The following is a 17,049-nucleotide window of genomic DNA, read 5'->3' on the forward strand; positions in this document are numbered from 1 at the left end:
GCATCTGACTGGGACTCCTCATTAGACACGCCTTATTTGGACTTAGAAGTTGCCTTCATGGAGGTAGCTATTGTTTGCCCCATTCTTCAGAGCATGTAGGAAGATGTCCTTCCAGCAAATGCAGTGTGGTTGGTGAGTTCATCAGTTGTGGGAGCCTACAAAAGCTTCCTAGTGAGATCTGAGCTTGCTTTACACAGCAGGGCTGCATTAGAAGATGGCTTGACCACGTGCATGGTCACCAGGTGTTTGGGATGGTCTGCACTTGGCTGTGCTGGGGGGGAGGGTGTCTTTTGCTCCATCCCTTGGCGTTCCTTTAAAAGCCCTTTAGTAGAGACAGAAGGGGTTGGTGGGTTTTGACTCAGGCCCTCCCAAGCTGTCCTGTGTTTCTATCTGTCTCTCTCCTCTATATTTCTTTTTTTTAAAAGATTTATTTATTTATTATGTATACAGAAGAGGGTGCCAGATCTCATTACAGATGGTTGTGAGCCACCATGTAGGTGCTGGGAATTGAACTCAGGACCTCTGGAAGCTCTTAACTTCTGAGCCACGTCTCCTCTATATTTCTATCTACATACTTCTCCTTCCTCAAGAGTATCCTGAGGGGAAAAGAGGGAACAGGTCTCCTTCAATCAGTGGTACCCAGAAATGGCTTCCTCCTCTCTTTCCTGCAGCTTCCTCCTCTCTTTCCTGCAGCTTCCTCCTCTCTTTCCTGCAGCTTCCCACCATAGACCACTGTTCCATCGTCAGTGTCCATCTCTATGACTTCCACACGAGAGCCAGATGGAGAATTGCCTGGTGTTTCACATTAGACACTGGGGAACATTTTCCTCACTTGCCCTCATTGATCGCGGAGTGGGTATGCTGCATAAGTGTTATGTTTCAGACATATTAAATGCTCGAGTGAATCATTTTAAATTTATTCTGGTAACCTAACTCCCATTTACAGAGAAGACATACCTCTACTGTTAAATGGAGCTGGGACGTATCACTTACAAAGAACTCTTCTCCAGGTATTCATTCTGAGATGGAAACAGCCTGCATAGAAGGGGAACATCCATTTCAGAGTCTTACTGCTGCACAGTGGAGTTTTCAGTTTGAATGACCACTGAAGGAAAAGCAGTGGGTCCAGTAGGTGCCCTGATGGGTCCTGGGATAGTAGTCCTTCCTGTAGGAAGAGTGAGCCTCCCTCTGGAAAACGTGTGCATGCGCTGGAGATATGTTTCAGAGCCACAATAACAAAGACAGCTGCAGGCGAATGGCTATAGTGTCACAGTTAGGAGGTTAGGTCAACAGAGCAAGTGTCATACAAAGGAACGAGGGAAAGAAGGGATGGAACGTTTGTATTGCAGTTTGGAGGATGTGGTCCAGTGAAAACTTTACACTGGAGATTTACAGGTAAGAGACTTGTCTTGGCTTGTCATCACATAATATTCTAGAAATAAGAGACCCTCAACTCTCTGCGCCTCAGATTTCCTATTTTAAAGATGGAGATTTAAAGAGGGAGATAAAGCCCCTAACACAGGGCCAGTGTAGTGTAGGCACCTGGGTTAACTGATGTTGGCTATTCAGAACATACTATTTAGTTTCTAAAAATGAGGAGACTTTCCACGGATACTTTCATCATTAATTTCTAATTTAATTATATGATAGTCACAAAAAGGGGGAGATTGGCGTCCTTTGAATTTGCATTATGACACAAAATAAGCTATGTCTTGGTAAATGTTCTATGAGCCCTCAAAAAGATTGTGCGTTCTGCAGATTTTCTATTGAAGTCAAGTAGGTCAAGCTGGCTGAGGGTATTCACATCTGCTTCCCTAGTTCTTACTCACTAGGAGAGGGAACTGAAATCTCTGGCCATAATTGTGCATTTGTGTGTCTCTCTCTCTGCATAATTACTGGTGTTTGTTTCATGTTCTTTGAACCTTTATCCACATAAACACTTAGCATTATTCTGTGCACTTGATAAACTGATCCTTTGATCATTAGGAAATGACCTTCTTTTCCCATGGTAGTATCATTTACTCCCAAGTCTACTCTATCTGGTGTTTATATAACCGCACAGCTTTCTTTTGGTTATTGTTATCGTGCTATTCTTAAATCCTTTTTACTTTAAACCTACTTACACACTTAAAGAACGCCGTGCATAGGATACATTTTGGATTTGATTGTTTTATCCAACATGACAGTTCTGTTTGAGGCTGTGGTATTTTGACAGTTGGTATTTCATGTGGGCTTAAATCTCTTATCCTGTTGGTTTTTTTTTTTCATTTGTTTATGTCTATTATTGGTGATAACATTGCCTCTCTCTGTTTTGCCTTTTTCTTGGATGAATTGAATATTTTCAAGGGTGGGATTTTATCTCCTCTGTTAGCTTACTAACTTTTTGAATAATTTCTTCTAGGGTAGATAGTATATTAACTTATCACAGCTTTTAAAACTAATATTATTTTTATACAGCATGTTTCCATTTTGCCATCTAAAACTTTGTGCTATTGTTGTCAGATAATTTTGCATATGCTTATGCTAGAAATCTCACACTAGACTAAACTAATTGTTTTTGTTGAAACAGTCAATTATAAGCAAAAGAGACTTAAGTGGTAGGGAAAAGACATATTTATCAGTGTGGTGTAGCACGAATCTTAAAAGCTCTTATTAATAAAAACAAATCTGGAACCAGGTATTGGGGTGAATGCTGGAAGATCAGAGAAGCAGAACAAGCCACAGTCACCTCACCTTGCCAATTCCTCAGCTGGTTCTGTTTCCTCAGACCCAAAACCTCTGAGTCCTCATCCAAATGGATCTCAGCTGAACTGTTGCCCCAAAGCCTAAAAGCTTAACCAGCCAAAAGCTTCTAGTTTCTGGTCTTCGTGCCTTATATACCTTTCTGCTTTCTGCCATCACTTCCTGGGATTAAAGGCATGAGTCACCATGCCTGGCTGTTTCCGGTTTGGCCTTGAACTCACAGAAATCCAGCCGGATCTCTGCCTTTGGAATGCTAAGATTAAAGGTGTGTGTGTGTGTCAGAATTTTCTGGCCTCTATATCTAGTGGCTGTTCTGTTCTCTGACCCCAGATAAGTTTATTACGATGCACAATATATTGGGGAACACAATATCACCACAGTGTGATTAGCATTACTAGTGCTCTTCATTCTTGGGTATAAATCCAGTTTTCCATAGAACGCCATTTTTCCTTCTTCCAAAGAATTTCCTTTATTTTGTTTGTTTGTTGCAGCTATGCATGATGTGTGGGTGTATGTGTGTGTGCACGTGCACATTCATGTGTGGGAACAGGTACGTGCGTGCTCAAGTGCACACGCGGAGGTCAGAAGACATTCCAGATGTTGAGCCTCACCCTTTCACTTGGTCTGAGACAATCTCTTTGCTGTTAGATACACCACGCTAGCCGGTCCCCCATGCTTCCAGAGATGCTCCTGTTTCCTCCTTCAGTTTCCCCCTAGCATGCTGGGATTGTAGACGCATATGCTGCTGTGTCTGGCTCTTACATGGCTTCTGAGGATCTGAACTCAGGCTAAGCCCCTTTACCCGCTGAACCATCTCCGCATCCCCAGAAGAGCCACCTTTGCTATTTTGGTCACGTACGTCTGCTAGTAAAGAATTGTTTTAGATTTATCTATCTGAAAAAAGTACTTTCGTTTGTGAAGAATGCTTGGCTGGGTATGGAATTCTGGTTTCAGAGGTTTTTTATCTTTGAGTGCTTTTATGGTCATTCTGCTTGCACTGTTTCTGTAAAAAGTGTTAGCATCCTTATCTTTGTTCCTCTGTGTATATAGCATGCCTCTTCCCTCTGATTACTTTTAAGATTTTATTTCCTTTTTTTATTTATTTGATCCACTTTTTATGTGTATAATTTTTGTGCATTTCTTAAGTTAGGGTTTGTTGAGTTTCTTAGATCTGTGAATCTATAGCTTTTACTAAATTTGAAAACTTTTGTCACATTATTTATTCAAGTATCTTTTCTACTTCTCTGTCTTCTAGGTATTTCGATTACATGCTAGTAGCCTGCTTAAGAGGTGTACCATACCTTGGCAATGCTTTAGTTTTTTAAAAAAAAAAATTACTTTCTCTCTCCCTCAGCATTTCAGTTTGAATAGCTGCTGTGTATGGCAGTGGGAGAGTGTATCTGGAGAGAGGGTGCCCAGGTGGAGGCCAGCGTTCACTATCGCTGTGTGCCCCCCTCTAATGTTCGCATCCAGATTTTAAGGCAGGATTTCACACTGAATCTGGGGCTTCTGGTTGGCTAAACTGAATAGCCAATGAGCCCCAGAAATCTCTCTGGCTCTGCTGCCCAGAACTGGAGTCTTTAGATGCACATGGCCACATCCGAGTTTTTACCTGGGTCTTAGGAATCTGAGCTCAGGTCCTCATGCTTGCCCTGAGTCCACATCCCCAGCCCCTCCACAGTTTCTGCCCTTGTGTTTTCAAGTTCACTGGGCTTGTCTTCTGCGATTGTCTCATCAGCGGCTACTGGGATCCAGTGCATTTGTTATCGTGAAGGGTGAAGTGTTGTTCTACTTCTTGTCTTCTCTATTTTGAATATGTGAAATGTATGTATAGTGGACTATTTTTAGATCATTGTCTACTAATTTTAACATGTATATACACAACATATATATAAATTCTGTATCTGTGTTGATTGATTGATTTTTTTTCTTCACATAGGTTGTTTTCCACTTTTTTGTATGCCTGTAGAATTTTTCTTTTTCAAATTGTGGAATTTGCCTCGACCATTGCTGAGTATTTTAAGTTCTCTGGAATACAATTAAGTGACTTGGGAAGAGTTCAATCCTTTTAAGCCTTAAAATTTGATGGGCAAGACCAAAGCATTATGTAGTTTGCCTGTTCAAAGCAAGACTCTGCTGAGTAGTATACCAATACCCTATGACTCTGGAGGGGTTTAGGGCGAGTGATGAGAACAGATACTATTTCTAGCCCTGTGTGAGTTCTGGGTACCATTATCTTTTGGTGGTCTCTTTTCTAGCCTCAGGTAGCTTCACATGCATAGGTGGAACTTCTTTACTTATGTCCCAGAGAGGGAAGGAAGGGACAAAGATTGTATTGTCAGCTATAAAATGCGATCCCAGTGTAAGGTTTGGGACATGATCTTGATTGGTACAGTTTGTAATCAAGTTTCTTGACAAGTCCTCTCTTCCAGTGCCCATGTTTCCATGGCTTCCTTGACCTCACTGCATGTACTCCTTTGCTTCTTTTCCTTCCAGTCATGTTGCTTCCAGCTATGGGGCTTTGAAAATAATCATTAGGTGTCGGGGAGGAGTCCCCTGGTCCTCCATACTGGTCCTCCAACCAGCCTGCTTTCCAGGCTGCACTAGCACTTTTGAATAAAAAGAGTTCCTCCTCGGCCTCATCCCTTCCCCTTTCAGGACACAAAGCCAAGAGACTAATTCCATATTACCAAGGAAATGGACTCTTGATTACAGATAGGTTTTCATCTACTGTCTGTCCCACCCCTTGCTTTTAAAAGGCAAGATCCCCTGCCCTTCTGTTCAATTCCCAAGAAGTCTGAAACCATGTCTGTGTTGCTGGAATTCCTGTAGTTTTAGATAAATTACCCTCAAATGTTTCATTACATCCCTAGGAGCAAACAAAAAGGTAATGAGGCAAGACTTTAGTAGCGAGCTGAACTTAGATGTAAGAGCTGAATTATTGGGAGTATTTGACCTGGGTGATGGAGAGAGGAGGGGGAACAATAAAAGAGCCTGTAACCATCCATGTGACCCAAATCTATGACTCAGGCTCTGGCTACCCAAGCCCTCTATGAAGGACCCAGAGGCCAAGGGAGAGAAATCCCAGCACTTAATGCATTTTTGGCATGTCAGGTGGGAAACATAGGCAAGGACTCAAGGCCAAGGCATGGCTAGAAGACTGGGAAACTAATACACGCCAAAAGTTATGTCAGAGTGAGGTCAAGTCTGGCCTGGGGCAGAACCCATTGTTGACTTGGTGAGAAGGTAAGCTGAAGTCTCTTGTCAATACTTGCCCCAATTTCAGGTCAGTGTATGTCTTTGTTAATATTTCAATTGATATCCTCTAGACGGATTCTTATTTCAAGAATGAACCAGGTGATAGGATCAGCTAGGTGGGAATGAACAACTAAACATGAGTTTTAGCATGTAAAGTCTTATATCAGACAATTTATGGGGACCAGAGTTGAATATTAGGATTAGTGGGGATTGATTATTTAATTTATTAATTTATTCACTAATATTTATGGAACACTTTCCTGGTGCTAGATGCTAAAGAAAAAAAGATGGAAGACATCATCTGGCCCTAAGCAGAGGAGAATATGACAAGTACCATGGGAGTGAGAGATGGTACAGACACTTTCAGGAGCCCAAAAAAGGGCTCCTAAGTCAGAGAAAGGGATGCTGAAGCAGGGTATTAAGAGGAGAGTGATAACTGGTCATGTAGAAAAATAGAGAGCCTGGCGGTGGTGGCGCACGCCTTTAATCCCAGCACTCGGGAGGCAGAGGCAAGTGGATCTCTGAGTTTGAGGCCAGCCTGGGCCACAGAGTGAGTTCTGGGAAAGGCACCAAGCTACACAGAGAAACCCTGTCTCAAAAAAAAAAAAGAAAAGGAAGAAAGAAAGGAAGGAAGGAAGGAAGAAGAGAGAGAGAGAGAAGAGAGAGAGAGAGAGAGAGAAAGAAAGAAAGAAAGAAAGAAAGAAAGAAAGAAAGAAAGAAAGAAAAAAGAAAAGAAAAAAGAAAAGAAAAATAAAGTGCATTCCAAGCAGAAGAAATAGGTGCCACAGCACACACTTAAGTCATTGCTGGAGGTTTTCTAAAGGCAAGCAGTTTATTTAAAGATGGTTTATGGGAGGGTGATGTGCATTAATGTAGAAGGGGAAAGCTGCTGGGGTCAGATGAAGAAGGGCCCCACAGGCCTTGCTAAAGCATCTGTCCCAAGGGGTGGGAAACCACCAAACCCTTTTAAGCAGACAGGAGAAACGCCGAATCTGGATTTGAGGGACTCTTTCAGGTGGTAATCGGGGAGAAGGCGGAGCACAGACAAAGTGGGGATCCCAGCCTGTAGCGTACGCCTCGCTGCCTTTCTTCCTGTCTGTGTCGTCCCTTTTCCATAAAACCTGTCGCCCAGCGTTTCTCTGCCTTACTCAGTCTGACACCCTGCCTCTCTCCATTTGAGTTAGGTTGACTCAGTTATCCAGGCACACCACACTCACACACCTCTATTCTCGTCCATTCCGTAAACCGTTAGTAGATAGATATTCATTGTGTACCAGACACAGTGCCTGCCTGGCCTAGGAGTACCAAAGAGGAATAAGATAGAGAGCCCTTTACAGTGTCCATATGACATTGGAAGGTGGCATGGACGCACATGGTTCCTTTGCTGTGGGATAATGGCTGTGGTACGGGATAAACATACAGTACCCTGGACTCCAAGTGTCTTGTTTCCGGACCCTCCTTCTCCTCTTTTGACAAATCATACCTGTCCACAGACATCTATCTCTGCTGTGGGGAACGCAGGGCAGGGTAACGCTGGTTTGACCATTTTGAAGCTGTGTGCCCTTAACCAGCAATGGTCTGTGGTTTCTTCACATGAAAAAAAAAAAGTGAGTGAATTCATAGGTTATCGTGAGAATTAAAGGAGAACTGTGCCTAAGCTTTTAGGATAGTTCTTGCAAGGTGAAAATACTTGCTTGTTATAGCTATTGTTATCCTTGCTTGTTACTCATTTTCTTCTTAACACCTGTATCTTGTCAAGAAACTTCAGCTCCTAATTATCTGTTATGTTGCTTGCCTCGTTTATATGCTATTTCTCTCAATAATGATTTTATTCTCCATTGAGACAAAGTAGACGTTATATGCCTCTGTCCTTCTCTGCCCTTTGTATAGCTTATAATACTACTGGTATTGGAGTGACCTGCCAGCCTATTATTTTAGGAATTAGGGCATTTCTGGGAACCAGGACTTTCTGTGCTAAAACCAGTAATGCCCTAGCAAATAAGTATGTGCTGGTCACCCTACATGAAATAGGCACTTCCGCTTTGCTTTTCCCTCTTATTGGTTTTAAATCAAACTTACATTTTATTTTGGCCAGGCAGTGGTGGGGCACATCTTTAATCCCAGCTCTGGGGAGGCAGAGTCATGGAGATCTCTGAGTTCGAGGCCAGCTTGGTCTACAAAGTGAGTTCCAGGACAGCCAGAGTTATACAGAAAAACCCTGTCTCAAGAAAGAGAGAGAGAGAGAGAGAGAGAGAGAGAGAGAGAGAGAGAGAGAGAGAGAGAACGAGAACCCACATTAAACAAATCCACCAGATTTTATTGTGAACTGTGCAACAAAATGTTATTGTATAAAATGTAGAGTCCTAACCTTGAATTTCTTTGTGCTTCTGAGATTCCCTGGGCTTCAAGGTGGGAATTTGAAGAATTCTTGAAGAACAAAATCTCCCTCAAGAAATGGGTCTATTGACTGAATATTGTGTCCAACCCCATAAGAAACTTTTTTTTTTCTTTTTTAAACTTGGCCACAGCCTCAGAGGCCTCCTTGCCTCTCCTCCTCATCTCTGCGTTTCTCCAATGACCCTGTATGGCGTCTCTCATTTGCTCTCTAGAACTAACATCTTTAAGTTTGGGGGTGCAAAGTCCCTTTCTTTACACGAGGCTAGCAGTCTGTCTGTTTTTGTTGTTTTTTCTCCTGAGTTGCCTAGTTGGTATGAATGATTTTTCCTTTGAACCCTATCTGGCCAACATTAGGACAACATTTGCCTTGGGCAATTAATCGCTTGTCAAACAGCATTTCTTCAGAATCCCTTGGGACCTCTCTGGGAATTCCTAATTATCAGCTCCATGCTTTCAGTAGCCAAGAAGCTGGGTCAGTAGCCTTCTGAGGGTCATGCTTGGTGTTAGTTTCTAGGCCATAATTCGTCCTGTGACACTCAGATCCCCAGGGAAGTCAAAACCAGTTCCATACAGTTATTGCTGTAGCCTCTTTCTGCTCTCTATCCACCTTGTATTTGCTGATGGCTTCTGTGTCTCGATCCACATAGCCTGCAGTCAGCACGAATTCCTGGCCATAGATGTGCTGACCTGAGGGATATGGGTAAATATGTGTGCTGGAGTCACAGGTTGGATGTCAGAATGTGTTGTGTTAAGAGTTCATAATGCATAATGTAATAACTACTTTAAAAGCACTGGCTGCCATCGTGATGAACAATAATTGCAAGTGGGTTGCCTTTTGAGATGCTCCCGAGAATACCACCCTGTGTGCAGACAGAGTCGGAGGCTTGAGCGCACATACGTGTTCACGGGACACAGTAGCTCATGATAAACAAATCCACCAGAGTCCCTTGCTAAGCTGCAGCAAGCAGCCAGCCTTCACAGGGACATGGGAACTAATCTATATCCCCTCCCCCTGCTTTGTGGCCTGCTTCCCTTCCTTCCAAGGAGTAGTTCTTTTCCAAAAGATAAACACCATAGTGATGGGGAGCTGGGGGCGGGGGCAAAGCAAGCCTCCTAGTTAGTGTGTTCATGGTTCTCACACAGAAGCTCGGAGCATCCTTGTGGATGCGCTATTTCCGACTCCGGCAGAAGCAGCCTGAAATGTGAGGACAATGAAGGGGGGGCGCTTTGTGAGGGCGGGGAATTGAGAGCAGAGGGGTATGGAGGTTCTCACAGGCCTCCCTTCTTGTCTCTAGGATCGCTGCACCTCTGAGACATCCCAGAAACAGCCGAGGCTCCTAGGCAGTGCCTGCTGTGCGTAGCAGCCCACTGCTTGCTGCTAGGAGGCCAGGTGCCAGCTCCGCGCACTCCGAGTGGTGCCAGCTCAGGGAGCTGTCGGCTCAGCGCCTCCGCCCTCTGTGCCCACTCTTCTAGGAGTCCCAGGGTGGGCTGGGAGAAGGCGCAAAGCCTGTTCCCTGACTGCAGGTTGACTTTGCCTAACTGTTGTTGCTGGCAGAATACCTACACCAATGCGGACAAGCTCCTAGAAGCCGCGGAGCAGCTGGCTCAGACTGGGGAATGTGATCCGGAGGAGATCTACAAGGCAGCCCGACACCTGGAGGTGCGCATCCAAGACTTCGTGCGCAGGGTGGAGCAGCGGAAGCTTCTCCTGGACATGTCAGTCTCCTTCCACACACACACCAAAGAGGTAAGGGGTGAGAGGCTGTGCTGCCCCGGGCGGGTGAGTTGGGCTTCCTAGGAAAGTGGACCAAGGTCCACCCAGCCTCCAAAGGGGCTACGGGATAGGTCACTTACTACCAAATACAGCAAATCCCCTTCCATCCTCTCTAGAGAAGGAAGAGTGATGGAACCAGGTAGTTTTAGGGACTTAAACTGTCTCTGGTATAGAAATAGGATGAAAGAGGGACTCTGAGAATAAAAATGCCCTGCCACATAACCCGTTTCTCTTGGTTGCTTCTTCTTGTCAGAAATCAGTTATGGAACTTTGATCCATGTGTCTTTGCTGCTAGCTAGGACCATTTAGACTTTGTAAATGTATTCTCTTTTGACATTACAGATTTTTTTTTTAAAAAAAAATGTTATTATATTTAATTGGGGGGGGGGGGGGAGTAGAATACTGTATGTGCCATTGCGTAAGTGTGGCAGTCAGGGGGGCAACCTGTCCCAGTTGGCTCTTTTTCCCTTCTACCACATGGGTCCTGGGGCTCGAACTGGGGTCATCAGGCTGGGACGCAAGCTCTCCCACCCACTGAGCCAGCCCACCAGCTCTGTTTTACTTGTTGTTTAAAACATTGAGTCTTCTCCATAGGGTCTGTGGTTCAGGGTCAGGGAGGTGGGCATTCAAATCGATGTTTACTTTGTCTGGAAGAGAGATGATGGGCAGTTAGGGAAGCGGGAGTGAGATGCCCTTCACATCCTCTGGATAAATCTAAGACAGAATCATTCACCACTTGGAGGAAAGGGAGGGGAGGAGGGGGTCCTGGAAAGTCTTGGCAGGACAGAGGTCCCCTAGGAGGAGGCGATGGCAAACCTGTGATTGGTTTCCATTTCTGATTAACAAGGGCACTCTGAGATTGAGTAAGTGGGCAGGAAGGAGGTCCATTTAGCATCTCATGTGGTAACATCCTTGGCAGCGGAACTCGTTTGGTGTATGCCTGTTTATGCTCCCCTTGGAATTCATTTTAATAGGGTATTAATTAAGGTTTGATTGCTGCTCAGGAAAAGAAGTAACCCTACTTAATTAAGTTGATTTTTGGTTTGGGGAGTGCATTAGGAAGCCTGGCTGACACAAATCCACGGGCTTTTCTGACAGTTTGTCAGAGACACTGTGGATCCTTGCGGTGCCTATCGGAGAAAAACATGCAAAGATAATGTTTTCTAAACTGAGATTCCCTGGGCAGATGAGGGGCCTGGTGAGCTCATTGAAGGTGGCTCTGCTTTATCTCCACAGGGCCCACAGCCACGTTCAGATGAGTGTCTGTAAAGCAAGGGGATTAACTCTAATCCGGGGCTTCCTGCCTGGCTGTCAGCTTGCTCATGGTTCACTTGACTCTTAATGGCAATCTCAGAAATCAAAGGCATGGGGATTCCCTTGTCTTTAAGGGCCTGGGGTAAAGCAATGGAGTATGAATGAACCGGAGTCACACTCCTCCAGAGGAGGGTTGTGGCCTGTTTGGAGGCGGTTGACAAGGCCAGTTTCTATGGCAGTACACTCCCCACTGGGCAGCCTGGTACCTAGAAGGACTGTCTAGCTGTACCTCCTGCCTCCTTCAGTGGAAATGAAAGACTGGGATTCTGTTCCAGATATTCTCTTAAAAAGCCACATGAGCTTGTACAGGCCTCTTATGCCCCCAGCCGTAGGTTCCTTTCTTTATGAAATAATTTAAACAGCCTTGGTGCTCTAAGTATGTTATTGTTCTAACATAAACCCAAATTTCCCTTCTCTTTTGTTTCATTTTTCTCTTCTCCACTAGATGTTGATAATAATAATTAATAATAATAAGTAACCCTGAAGTAGTATAGGTGATTTTCCTCATCTAAGGTTTAGCTCCTTGTAAGTACAAACCTTATAAATGTGTATTGGGCTCTGCTATTGTTAAATTAAATACTTGCTACTTGCCAAATACATCACCTTGTGTAATCTTTGTGATAATCTTGTAGGTTTTATTAGCCATAATTTCAAATGAGTAATGTTCAGAAAAGAACTTGTCTAAGGTTATAGAGAGTCTCAATAGTTCAGCTGAGGTTTCAAGCACCTTCTGAAATCCTGGTCAATATACCTAATACCAAAATCTGAAATAACAGCATGGGAGATTTGTCATCTTCAGAGCAGTTTGGATTTCAGATTTGTGAATCTATGTGCAAGCCTGTACATGCTTGCATGCTCAACTGCTATCTGTAGCTGTCTTCTTCTCTCCAGTCTCTGCCTCTCCTCTGTTCTTCCTTCTCTTCCTCCTCCTCTTTCTCCTCTTCTTCCTCTTCCTACTTCTCCTCCTCCTCTTCCTCTTCCTCCTCCTTTACAGGAACTTGATGAGGAGATAGATCATGGCTGAGAAATGTAGACTTGCTAGGGTTCTTTGACAACAGGAACCTAGTGGTCTTACCAAAAACAAAAAAAGGGGGGAGAGAGAGAAAAAGAGAGAGAGAGACTCATATTGCCACACATATTTTCATTCACTCCAGTTCTTTGATTTCATCTCTCTGGACAATAAAAATAAAGAGGGAGGGGTGAAGAACCTGAGTCTCCAGCAGGAGCTTTCCTGGGGACCTGAATAGCAGGCAGAGTACATGGTGGGTGGATAGGTGGGAGCAAGCTTCCGTGTTCTGATGAAGGCGCTCCTGGGGTTTGATTCTCCAGGTTGTGTGATACCTCTCAAGACTGGCTGCCTCACAAACCTTGCAAGTAAGCCCCTTCCTTGGTGCTGGGGCCATTCACCCTTGACTCCTTCTTGACTCTAAGACAAACATCTGGCTTTCTGTTTAGAGTATAATTAGCAGTCAGGTCTACTAGTACACAGATTTCTTAGAGGATGCTGGCCTGACACAGTTGCCCCCTCCATCCCCGGCCTCGGTGAATTGTAGTAAATGAAGGCAGAGCTGCTCTGCTTTGCACTGGGCCCTGAGTAGCTCTGATGCTGCCGCAGGTTTCCTCTGCTTTGTTATGGCCAGCGCCTTCCTTTTTTACTTCCCCCTTTCCTTCCTCTCTTCCTCCAATCGCTTGTTCAAGGTTTGCCCTAGTGCTGACCGATAATAGAATGTTAGCACGGGATATCATTTTCATGGAGTGGAAGCTCCGTTTATGGGAGATTTCTGCCTGAGAACTGAATATCCATCTTTATAAATGATTTCATCTAGATTCCCGATTTCTCTGTGGACTGAAGTTCGTAATTTTCCCTCTGTCTGCTTCCCACATCAAAAGGTTTACTCTAATTAGGATGAGAGAGGAAATAGAAGATATGAACAAGATCACATTCAATCTCATTTCTTCCTCAGATTAAAGAGGTTTCTTTTGTTTTTTTTGTTTTTTTTTTTTTTTAAATCCTATTGGCCTTACTGTGTGATTTATTTTCAACCATAGGAGTCTGATGGTTAAAATCATTTGATCATTTCATGACAATGTTATTCAGTCTTGAATAATTAGAGACTATGTAAATGTTTTACACTGAACGATTCGCTAACCAAGTCATAGTGCGTCTAAAATGTAGTAAAGTATTACATGGCCATTTGAGAACCCACACAGCCGAAGGTTATGACATGAGCATCCAACATGACCAAGTTTTGATCACATACAATAAAGGCTATCAATAGATATATCAGGAAGTTTAGGATGTTGTGCTTGATTCTTACTAACCTTCTTCTAGACTGGAGAGATGTCTCAGCAGTTAAGAGCGCTTGCTGCTCTTTCAGAGACCCTGAATTTGGTTCTCAGCACCCATATTGGGTGGCTCCAGCTCTAAGAGACCTGACAGCTTTTTCTAGCCTCCATGGGTACCTGCATGCACGTACACACAGAAACATGGGCATGCACATAAGTCACAAAATAAATCTTTAATATATTTATTTCTGTTTTCAGTATGCAAGCATGAACAATCCTATCTGCATGATGCCCCTCAGAATCATAACTTTCGTTGCATTAATTTTGTTTTATTAATTCAATTTAATTTTTGAGAACTTCATGATTATTGCATCTATATCAAATTGCATAGTTTTAATAGCCACTTAAAGAGAAGGGCTACATGATAAAGAGAGATGGCAGGAATATGCTTGGGCTCTTATACACCCAGAGATCAGCACAGATTATGCAAATCTTTGTTGTCTCTTTTTCTCCAAACCACATGGCCTGTAGGCAGGTTGCTGGTCTAAAGAGCTGGGAAAGGGAGAAATGTCCCAGCCCGCATCCTGAGAAAGGTCTTGCAGTGCAGGTCTTCTGTCTGCAGAGCCTGTCCAGACAAAATTCTCTTTCCTTGTTGTGTTTCCGTGGGAATGTTGTCATCCCTGGGCATTCAAAGTATCATTTTTTAGATATTTTGTAATAGGAATGTGAGTGTTAAGTTAAAGAACATGACAAGAGTCATCATATCAGCTCTTAATTAGACAGCTATGTTAAATATCCACTTCCTTTTGTGTCTTTCCTTGTGAAATCAGGAATATATATATATATATATTATATATATAATATATATATATATATATACCCTTCATTTCTCATAGAAACGCACACATCACAAACACATATGCACACATGTGTTGAGCTGCCTTCCCCAGAATCAAACTAAATCAGTCCAGTCTTCCAAAAGGACGATGGTCTCAAGAGCAAAACAGCTTCATCTTCCATTTCAGCTACCAGACTGGCATGGTATTTATTTAAGAAACAAAAGCCAGTGCCCGAAAAGCAGAATAAAACAATCTCTTCAAAGTGATTAAGGGGGGAAGTTTGCCTGTGGAGATGATGTTCTTTTCAGCATCCCTAAAGGTCACCGCATGCAACAGAAGAGCCAATCAGCAGGGGAAAGGGAGAAGGTAAAACAATTCCTTACAGAACCACTCATGTATGAACCTTACTGCCACTGCTCTCTCTCACACACACACACACACACACACACACACACACACACACACACACACACACACACACACCGTCTTTCTTCCTTGGCTATCCCCTTCCCTCCAGCTTTTCTTGGCTGCCCTTTTCTTAGGCTGCCCTGATATTCATGAAAGACAGCAGCCGTGGCCAACCATTCCCAGGTTCACTGGTGACACTACTAAGGCTAAGCCAGGTTCATCACTGGAGGGCCCTTAACCACTTACTCCATCCTACCAAAGTTCTAGAGATTCTCAGATTAGTCCCATCCTTTTGTGCATGGTGATCTTAGTTTACAGCCATGTGTGTTACAGAGTGGAGAGCGCAGGGGCCATGTATTCAAGTAGGAAGCAACGGGCCATGATATGGTGTCGTTAGATCCAGAGGTCTAGAAATGGCTGAAACATCCATTTCACTAGCTGAATGAGCACTCAGTGAATAGGTTTTTAGTAATTCATCCAATCCTTCACTGCTTCCAGTGTTCGTCTACTCAAAACCCCAGATTTAGCTTCTTTAAAGTTGTCTGACAGCTAATGTCATCTTGGCTCCATTTCACCAATGTCTTATGCTGTCACTGAAATCTGGAACAGCTGCCCCTTTACTATCAACTTTCTAAACAACCTAGCAATGTCAAAAAGAACAAAGGAGTTTAGTGTGGCTTAGGCTACACTGTATCTTCACTTGTCTCTTATTGGGTGGCATCTTTTTGTGTATTTGCAATAGGATCGATTTCTATACAGTATCATGATCAATTTCCAGGAAGCAGTCTCTAGCCATCTGGAAGAAGTGTGCAGAACCATTCACTTTCTTGTTTCCAAAGGATAAAATATTTGTCTGCTCCAGTCTCCTGTTCATCCTGGTCTCTCAAAGATGAGTCATCGATTTGCTCAAGGAGGCCTGCAGGTTTCACTGAAATATTTGCTTTTCCCATCCTTAGGCAGTGTCAACACTCATGGAGGGAACTTCGCATAGATGGGCAATGAACATCAGTGTAGAAACACGCACCAGCCTGTGGGTGTCCCGGTGATGACAGTGACTCCTGGTCTAGGATGTGACTCCTCTCCAGGTTTTGTGACCCTTGCCCCAGTGCTGGCCTCTCTCTCCAGCCCTGAGTAGAGTCTCTGCTCTCTCTCTCCCACAGTTGTGGACATGGATGGAAGACCTGCAGAAGGAGATGCTGGAGGATGTCTGTGCAGACTCTGTGGATGCGGTCCAGGAACTCATCAAGCAGTTCCAGCAGCAGCAGACCGCCACCCTGGATGCCACTCTCAATGTCATCAAGGAAGGCGAAGACCTTATACAGCAGCTCAGGTCAGCGCCTCCCTCCCTGGGGGAGCCCACCGAGGCCAGGTCAGCATGGGCAGTGATTTCCAGTGGGAAATGCCTCGGGCTAGATACAAGATAAGTCCTGTCGCTGTCTTGACTCAGCCCCAGCCTGCTTTGTGGTCTTGTGTGAGTTTCCATTGCTTTGTCTGTGAGACGTGCAAACGCCTGTACCACATCCAGCTTGAGTTTAGACCAAAGTATTTGAGGAAAGCGCCAATGCATCAGTCAGAGCGTTATTTATCATTCAGGATAATATTCTGCAGTTACTAAAAAAAGGACATTTTCATTAAGAATAATGACATATTTGGCCATGCAGATAAATAGACAGTATTAAATATAGCGTTATCCAGCTGCTGCAGCCAGCACAGCTCCAGAGATAGATCTGACTGGGGCCGTGGTGGGGGAAGGAAGAAAAGAAAACTCCATAGACAGAAAAGCTGGGATCGAGTGAACTGGGCTCTCTGATGGAGACGTCTCAGCAGCAGCCGTGGACGCTCCATGTGTTTATTTTATACAGCCAGACATAGAAGTACAGTTCTTCCAGACAGCTGAACAAGGTGTCCAGCTCAATCAAAGAGACAGGTTATCTAATCTCAGTAGGAGCAGCTACTGTAGGGGAGCAGTCCTCTGGCCATCAATATCCAAGGGGAGAAACTTACAGTGGGCATTTTCTGCATATATTTTCA

The 17,049-nt window shown here is 43.9% G+C and overlaps 1 protein-coding gene across 22 annotated transcripts in view; it reads left to right on the top strand.

Moving 5' to 3' along the window:
• Kalrn (kalirin RhoGEF kinase) overlaps positions 1-17,049 on the top strand; it is a 607,498-nt gene that overhangs the window by 302,509 nt on the left and 287,940 nt on the right. For 18 of the 22 annotated variants that reach the window (XM_028886329.2, XM_028886326.2, XM_037209786.1 and 15 more), the window contains exons 11-12: positions 9,953-10,144; positions 16,179-16,387. In XM_028886329.2, coding sequence (XP_028742162.1) covers positions 9,953-10,144; positions 16,179-16,387 — 401 coding nt within the window. The remainder of the gene's footprint in view (positions 1-9,952; positions 10,145-16,178; positions 16,388-17,049) is intronic. The other 4 variants (XM_028886335.2, XM_037209787.1, XM_028886346.1 and 1 more) reach the window with 1 other exon arrangement.

This window comes from Peromyscus leucopus, chromosome 12 (genome assembly GCF_004664715.2).
Source record: "Peromyscus leucopus breed LL Stock chromosome 12, UCI_PerLeu_2.1, whole genome shotgun sequence".
Classification (NCBI taxonomy): domain Eukaryota; kingdom Metazoa; phylum Chordata; class Mammalia; order Rodentia; family Cricetidae; genus Peromyscus; species Peromyscus leucopus.